The 9,311-nt window shown below is 41.0% G+C and overlaps 1 protein-coding gene across 2 annotated transcripts in view; it reads right to left on the bottom strand.

The window, feature by feature from the left end:
- The window catches only part of LOC114572974 (protein EFR3 homolog B), a 32,951-nt gene that overhangs the window by 22,095 nt on the left and 1,545 nt on the right, over positions 1-9,311 (bottom strand). The window contains exon 1 of one of the 2 annotated variants that reach the window (XM_028604805.1): positions 8,931-9,173. The exons of the other annotated variant lie outside the window; for it this stretch is intronic. Coding sequence (XP_028460606.1) covers positions 8,931-9,015 — 85 coding nt within the window. The 5' untranslated portion in view covers positions 9,016-9,173. Of the gene's footprint in view, positions 1-8,930; positions 9,174-9,311 lie in introns of those variants that run through there. 2 annotated transcript variants of the gene reach the window in all.

Here is a 9,311-nt window from a genome sequence, read left to right on the forward strand (position 1 = left end):
ACACACACACACACACACACACACACACACACACACAGTCTCTCTTTCTGTCAAAACAGACTTGAACAGAAAAGTGCAACACACTGAAGGGAGATTTTTCTGACTTTGCATCGAGGAGAAAGGCAAGCTAGGCAGCAAAGGGAGAGCTAGATTCTGATTGGTTGAAGGAATTCAGCAGTGGTGAGTCATAAAGAGACCCTGGGAGAATGAAGAAAATGAAGAAGAAAAAAACTGAGACATAACCTCCAAAAACTCTAAATGCATCATTTAACCCTTCATGCAGCTCTGCATAACAATTATTCTCTTCCTGCTTACACCAAACAAGGATATATGAGTTTAGGAGTCACAAAAGAGAATGACAAAAAGTAGGTCAAGTTTAATGAATATTCTGACACTTCAAATAGAGTCAAATGAAATTTAGTGTATGTTAGAAAAAAGCATAACAATCTGTAAAGAAAAACCTTTTCTTCTCTCCTTCCTTCCTCGCTCATGACATCAGTTTCCTTCCTTCTATTCTCCTAAAGGAAAATTGTTCCATTATTTTAGTTTGCTGTTACACCGACTGAAGCATTTTTTGCTGATGTAGCACTAAAACCCCATTCTGAGAGCATACTGACCAGACATTTACTGAATTGCCAGCTGCTTAATTGCCTAACCAATGCAGATGGATGAGCTGATCCCAGCTATAACACCACTTCACTTCACAAAATGGGTAAAAAAAAAAAGATGTAGACCCCACACAAAATATAATGGGACTGAAACTAACATTACAGACTGATTTTGATTAAATGAAATGGTTAAGTCTATCAAATAGTGAAGAATTCACTTTTTAGAGCTGGAGGTGTCTTCAAGTTGTACAGTATCTCACAAAAGTGGGTACACCCCTCACATTTCAGTAAATATTTCATTATATCTTTTAATGGGACAACACTGAAGAAATGACACTTTGCTACAATGTAAAGTATTAAGTGTACAGCTTGTATAACAGTGTAAATGTGCTGTCCCCTCAAAATAACTCAAGATACAGCCATAAATGTCTAAACCGCTGGTTCATTATCTGTCTATCCACTAATCGTTTCAGCTCTCTGTTATATCGCCTCCATGTCCATCCATTCATTGATACATAGTTTGTGTGAATGTGACTGTCTGTAAGTCCATGGAGTGAACTGAGATGATGATTTAAATATGAAATTGCATACTTAACAAGTTTAATATAGTTGTTCATTACCAATTGTTAAAATCTATAATGATGGCTACAACAACAACGTGAGTTTTATGAAAAGAACCTGTTGAACATGTCATACGCAATTATTTCAAACGAAGGACAACGGGGTCTTAAAACAATATTGGTTAGCCCTATGGGTACCATATGGAAACCATCTTTTAAGGCACAGACACACCGATCAGATGGCAGACCCTCGGCAGAAAAGGCAGTTGGACTGATCAGCCTCCCCGAGTTGGTCAAAACAGTGCCTCGGAACACACCAAAGTGACGAGACGTAATACGTCTCCATAACTGTATTGTCGCCCCAAAAATGAAAATCGGCAGCTGACTGGACGAACGCCTCACGTGGGTCTGGTTGCTCTGGAAATTCAAAGACAGACTGGCATGGCGGCTTATTCAGAATACGATCTCATATTGTACTAAAATAGTTCACCAAAACATGTTTCTGAAAACATTTTAAGTGAGAAATAGGCCATGCAGTTGCTGAATCTGTCTTCATTTCAGATTAACAAAGGTCAGTTTAAAAGATTTTCGTCAGATTTTGAGAGACTCTAGTCACGCTCATTCCACTCCCTGTTTCCGGGTTAGCACTCTACCAATCAGATGGGTCATTTGAGTCCGACTGCCGGCAGTCCCCGCCCTGCCGATTAGGACGACGGCCCCTCGGACGGACGACGGCACGGAACACACCGAACGGACTCGAGTCACTGACCTCGCCAGACTGTCCGACGGCCAATTATCGGCTCAATGTGTAGTAGGCTTTACACCAAAGCAATGAGGCTCCGAAGGCAATAAAGGGTAAATGGCTACCTTAAATTAGAGCTTTTAGCCAAAAGTCATTTATCTATTCACACACGATGGCAGCAAGCTACCATGCAAAGCGCTGCAATCTGGGAGTGACTGTGTTGCCCAAGGACACTTTGACATGTGGACAAGAGGATCGAATCACTAACCCTGGACGACCTGCTCTATCCCCTGAGCCACAGTCACCCTAATAATGCTCCCTCTTCTGGGCTACATTCCTGCATTCATTAGCCTTCTGGTATGTTATCAGTGACCTACAGCTAGGAGGAGGGCAGTCAGTACAGGCAGGATGTCCTTGAAAAGCCTTTTAATAGAGTAAAATGCATATTTAGTGCCTTAACTACTTAACTACTTAAGTTAAGTTACTATGGTTCAAGTCCTCTGCTCTCTAAAAGTTCTGCTGAACTCTGCAGCAGGAGCATTGCTGGCACTCAGGCTTATCTCCGAGAGTCATGTGTCTATTCATAGTGCTGCTCCTGTCTCCTCCATTCCTTCAAATACTAATGAGGCCTCTGCAACCCGCCCCTCCCTCCCTCCCTCCCGTCCACCATCCATTCCGTCTCTTCCTCCCGCACCCACCCAACCTCCCTCTCTACCACCTTCGCTATATTGGCCCGGGGCTTGAGTATAGGAGTCGCCAATAAACAATGCAGCAGGTCCCACGAGTAGAAAGGAAGAGGTGGAGGACAAAGAGTGACACAGGCAGCTAAAGAGAAAGAGAGATGCAAGTGTGATGGGGGAGGTGGATTGTGATGCACTGAATGAGTCACAGATTAGTGCTACTTATTGCATCTTCTCTGTCCAGCACAAATCTGTCCTGTCCTCCCTGTCAGCAGTAGAGATGAGATTTTTGAGAGGAGTAGAGTGATAACATAGAAAAAAAATTGTTTTTATACAGGGAAAACAGTACTTTTTTGTGCCAAAAATCCACAATCAGCTGGGTGTAGTAATGAACGTGTTATTTCCACTACCGTGGTGCACTGCAAGCATCTGAGTTTTCTATTACAATTGGTTTTAACCCTTGTGTTGTCACAAAACAAGGGTTAATACAGCACCTTAGTGCTCATTTGTACAGCATTTTGGTCAGCTTAAACTGTGTTTAAATGTGCTCTAGAAATAAACTTTACTTACTTACTTTACAAGAGACGGGGTTTAGAGAGCAATTCTCAACAAAGTAAACGGAAGTACATAACCCTTTTGTGTGACTGTAAAGTAGCTTTGTTTTTTTTAGGTCAGCTAGTAGGCTAATTGCACGCAGTGTTAATATAAATTTAAACTAAACATCTGAATAGTTTTTTGAGACATTAAGCTAATTCATCTTACAGCAAAACAGTTTCTGCATTTTCAGAGGCTTGACGAAAAGCAGTTGATGTGTTAAGGTTGCTCAAAGTGGAACGTAACACATACTGGTCATTATAACTAGAAATGCTATAGGACTGCAACTAATGGTTATTTTCATTATTAATTAATCATTTTTTGTTTTTTAACTTAACAACTAATCAGTAAGAAAATAGTGACAAAAGCCCATCACAAATTCCATGACAGTTTCAAGGACATCTTTAAATCGATGTCCAAACAACAGCCCAATACCTAAAGACATTCAGTTTACATTATGAAAAGGGAGAAAAGCAGCAAGTCCTCAAATTTGAGAAGCTGAAACCCGTGATTTTTGTCATTTTCTTTGCACATTATTGATAAATGACTTAAACGATTAATCAATTATCAGAATTGTTCTAAATTGCAACTGCAATCATTTTAAACATGAACATATTCTGCTCCTAACATACTTAGGACTTTTGTTCTGCAATACCATGTTTCTGTTGGAAATGACTACAGCTGCCTTATTGCCACGCCAAGAGAATACTGTATAGCTTCAGAGTTGTGTTGAGTTTGTGTTAAAAAAATAAAGAAAGTTGAGTGTTTCCAGTGTTAATAATTGTGGGTTAGTGTGGAAAAAGCTAAGAGAGATCAGCAATGTGGGTGGACAAGAATTTGGATGACAGTGGTGAAAAGCACACACACAGGGGGTCTCACGACATCCACCCACTCCGCATGGCAAACTGACAACACATTTAGGGGCTGGACACCAAGCGGCACCATACACACTCACACATAAACCCACACACAAACACGCTCGCACGGAACAATGAATTACTGGTTGTTGGTAGACAGAACTAGACAATAAGGAGAAGGCGGACATCTCTGCAGCCTGGTGCACCAGACTTGGAGAACTTTGGCCTGTGTGATGTCTCTTACTTGTTTCACTGATTGGATGCTAAGCTACACACCCATGCAGAATTAATTTATGTGTGCATTATGTGTACACCTGTGCGGGGGTTTCCACCCCTCAAATCACCACAGCAAGGAGTCAGCCAATCACAATGCTATTTTTATCACTGTAACAATGGGCTGGCACATTAACAGATTATACTCTCCATTTCCCCCAGGATGTCAGCTTAACGTTTCCACATTAGGGTGAGAGAGATAGAGAGAGAAGGGAGAAAAAAACTGCATGCTGAAGTGAGAAAAATGGGGGCAAACAAAAAATACATTGCTCTGAAAGACATGTTTGTGCATGATAATATATTTAAAAAGTCCTCCACACACTCATACAAACACGGTCAAGTGTTAATAGGAGTAATGCACAAACAGTTTGTGCATTAACATCTGAGACAAAAGGAATTCATCTAGGAGGAATATAGTCACACACACACACACACACACACACACACACACACACACACACACACACACACACACACACACACACACACACACACACACACACACACACACACACACACACACACACACACACACACACACACACACACACACACACACACACACACACACACACACACACACACACACACACACACACACACACACACACACGATAAGTAGCCCGGCACATCATTCCAGTATCATATCTGCACCTGGTGTCCCGAAGCCGCTCTGCTGTACCCAAAGTCACATGGCTGACAAGAGAGAGTAAATATAGTCCTGCAAGGAGAATATCAAACACACTTTGGATCTGTGTGTGTCTGTGTCTGCAAGAGAGACAGAACCCTCAATAAACATTTAGACCTCACCTTCACCTGTCATGCAAAGCACTGGTTTTACAGGCCAGACTCACACCAGCACATATACAAATATACAGAAGCAAACACTCTGTAGTCACCTACATTCTGTGCGTACACCTATGCATAATACATGACACTTCTTATGACGGTTACAAAGCATGTTGTCTTTCAGGGGTGTTATTACATAAGAGGGAGGGGGGAGAGACAGATCAAGTCCTGCTATTTTTAAATCAGCAAACAAAGCAGGACAAAACATCCTTAAACAGTAGATTGCACACAGTAAAATGCAATCACACACCGGAATCTACAAATACGCAGAGAAAACAAGAAAAGAGGCAAGTAGAGTGCAAGCAAATAGGAGGAGAAGAGGTGAGTATCGTAGAGAAGGCGCTGATAGAGTAAGAAATGGGAATTTTTGTCTCTAAGGCATGCACGATATGACAGCTATTTAAATGTGTTGCATATATAACCACAACATCAGTCACGACAAGCCCTACCCCATTGAGAATGTATGTTCAGGCTATAGACATGCATGCATAGTGCACATTGCGCACACACTTTGCAGAGGCATATGTACAATTTTTTTTTTCTCTCCATGTGTGCAAGTCAAATTCAACGCACACATTCGATCCAGCGTGGGTGAAAGCAAACATGGCTGGTATAATGTGACCAACATACTGATGCACTGTACAGATCCAGTGCCAGCAAATCCTCATAACACAAGGGCAATCCGACACACTATGAATCACAGTCAAACAGGCACTGAAACTGGGCTATGAGGGACTCAAGCCCAGAGAACTATTTCCATACAGTAGCTCACCAGTGCGCTACACAGTGAAGCCTACTGAGCTTGTTCTTCCAGTATGCAGTGTCTGTGTTGTTTGTCATTAGCCTACTGACCAAAGCCTTTTTCTATCAATAGTCTACAAACTCAAAGCAGACTACATTTTTTAATTAGTTCTAATCAATGAGCTATATATCATCATGTCCCCGAAACGCCGGCGCTACAGCAAACGCTAATACCAAGAGCATTTTCTCATTAACTCACAGAAAAGTACCACACATTTTAACTTTTAACAGCACATACAGTATACTACGTTTCCTGTTTTCAAGGAAGCATGATTGAAGATACTATTGAAGAATCATGAAAACCATTAAAGAATAACAAAAAAAGTCAACATCTAGTCTAACATGTATGCTTGACAACATCTCACACAGTCTATCATATCATCAACGACAGTTAGCTGAATATGTTACGTAGAGGACACAATGTTACCACCTTCAATATAACAGAAGCAAACTATTTGAGTAAAAAGTGTTGAGACTGAAGTATCTATTACCAAAAATAAACATCTTCAAAGCGGTGTCTCCTCGAAAGCTGATGCTGTAATTTAGTAGAGCAGTATCCTGCTCTAACCAGAGTCCAAGTTCCCATAATGCGCTTTAAGCAGACAAGACACTGTAGTGACAGCTGCAGTATATGACAAGAAAGCAAAGAGGAAACGTGTTTTTAGAATGTAGGAAAACCGGCTGAACGCTGGCTGCTTCACATTACTCACATGCTTACAAAAGGAACACACACAGATACACAATGGAAGAGTGATTGTTATTCTTACCGTACATCGATTGTGATGTTGGAGTCGCTCACTACAGACGCTTATGTTTTCTTAATGCAGCTTCGGCCACTTATACACACACTGCTGTGCCAAGAGGCACTAAAAAACGCACACAAACACACACACCGCTCACTCTGGTAGAAATGCCTGCACATGTGCTGGTAGCTAAAATGCGCACCGTGATTGGTGCAGAGCCTGGCTGGATGCACTGAATTACACACACTCTCCCTGCCGTGCCGACACACACACACACACACACACACACACGCACGCACACAAAAGGGGGCTGAAAGACAACGTCAGAGAGAAGCGTGCCGTGATGACCTTGGATTTTCCTGTTTGTCTTCTGCAACAGCGCTCCTTCTGAAGAGGGTAGTGCAGATCTCACATGCTGGCACACATACAAACACACCCACCTCACTTCTAATAATTTTTCTCAGTTGCAGAAAAATGAAACAGTGAAAGGGGGCAGTTGGGGAGAGAATAAGAAAGAAATATGCATCACAGGGATAGAAAGGGAGAAGACCTCCCACCCACGCAATCTCCTTTTTTCCCTCTCTCCACCCCCTGCTCTTTCCCTTCTCTCCATCATTAATCTTTCCATGCCTCCTGTTTTACGGACTTTCAGTTTTCCCTTCTATGCAACTTTCTACCACATTTCCTTCCATTTTCAAGCCAAATACCAAAATATCTGTGCAATTATATAACCATGTTTATTATATTTGCTTTTTTATGCAAAACTGTGAAATATCCTTTTCAAGATCTCACTATTGATTCATTCTGTTCCAGGTTTAATTTTCCAAAACCATAGTGCATAAACACAATGCTGTTCAGCAGCTGGCTCACACATGACAGAGCTTCTCCCGTGCACATCAATGCACTGCTGCATGAACAAACCGTATAAACCAATGCTTTTATCTACATTACAACACAGCCGTAAAACTGTGACAAACATAAAACCGCATATAATGTTCACATAATTGGCTCTAATGCAAAAAATTGCAGTGAAACCATAAAGCTGACGACGCTGCAGGGTCATTGTAAAAGCATGAATGCGTGCTTGAAATAATATGTATGCCTACTCAACCTTTTTGGTTCCCTTTCTTTAGTTTTTTCCAAAAAATTTAAAAATGACTTCCAAACATAGCATGAATTTTCAAGACCGACTATCAGCATTTAAAAAGTCGTTTTGGAAACAATCTAAGATAGAACCGGCTTACACGTTGTGAGAAAGCAAAGATCCATTATAAAGCTTGGTTTTTCAATTACCAAAAGTGCTCAGCTGTCACTGATTGAAAAAGGAGAGAGTGGGCTCCATCCGGACCGGTTCAATGAATTAAAGATGTTGGTAAACTGTTCTCAGTTGGGCAGCAAATAAAAAGATAAAAGATGCAGACATAGCTGTTCATCTTTAGGCTGCATCTTACTACTGCATGGAAATATCATCCATTGCAATTCACTGCAGCTTAGTATTAGTATGCAATAATTGTGATACTTTTAATAAACTACTTCATTTTATGAATCAGTCAACATTAAGACCGTGACTGAAAATGAATGAAATTTCCCTTTAAATCAGGATAAGTTCATCCCTATGCTTACTGTGAAATCCTTTTTTTTCTTGGGTTTAAATAACAGGGGTCTTGTGTGATAACTTTGCTTGAATGATCATTATCGTTTACAATCAAGCTTTGTTTTCCTCACTCTCGAATGCCAGAAATTCTGGTTGCCTAATCAGCAATATTCCCTGTGGAGTTTTAGCATCTCTTTCTGATGGAAGAACAAACATTTCTCTTATCCAACATAAAGCATTTACTAGCGTGAGATTTTATGAATCAGTCAACATTAAGACCCAGACTGAAAATGAATGAAATTTCCCTTTAAATCAGTCAACACTGTTTAACAGCAACCTGTGCCAAGCACCAATCACAGCCAGTGTTCCTTTTGATGTTGGCCTACTCAAGTGCTTAATGACCCTCTACAAACTACAAAATAATAAGATGAATCGATTCCCAGGACAGGAGGCAGCTCAGAGCAAGTCAAACAAAAATGTTCTTTAAGGCAACATGACATATTTTTGTCGGGCATCATGGAACCATAAAGGAGAAAAGCAACTTTTCAGTAAAATAATTTCCTCTTCCTGCAACTTAGAGACCAAGAAGGAGCCAGAGAGAGAACAGAGGAGGTGGTGTTGTCACTTACCCTTGCCAATGCGATGGTCCAGAAGGGTACGACAGTCCAGTGCCAGCCTCTGAGAGGCCGGGACATCAGGCTCAGGCAAGGGCATGGCAGGCAAACAAGCACACAACAACCCACAAACACACACACACTCACTTACACACTACTCCTTTTATAGACAGAAAACCTCCTAACCAAAGCCAAAAACATACACGGAACACGACAAGCAGCAGACTAAAAATCTCTGATTTTCTAGTTATAATATTCCAAATAAACGTTTGAAAAGTAAGCCTACCAATACTCACAAAAAAATGTAACCACCATCAAATTCACAATTCTTTGATAGATAAGCTATTCTAAATGTAATCACTCACATGCATCCTCAACTCCCCAGCTTGGCTGCAA

Source organism: Perca flavescens, chromosome 18, assembly GCF_004354835.1.
Source record: "Perca flavescens isolate YP-PL-M2 chromosome 18, PFLA_1.0, whole genome shotgun sequence".
Taxonomy (NCBI): Eukaryota; Metazoa; Chordata; class Actinopteri; order Perciformes; family Percidae; genus Perca; species Perca flavescens.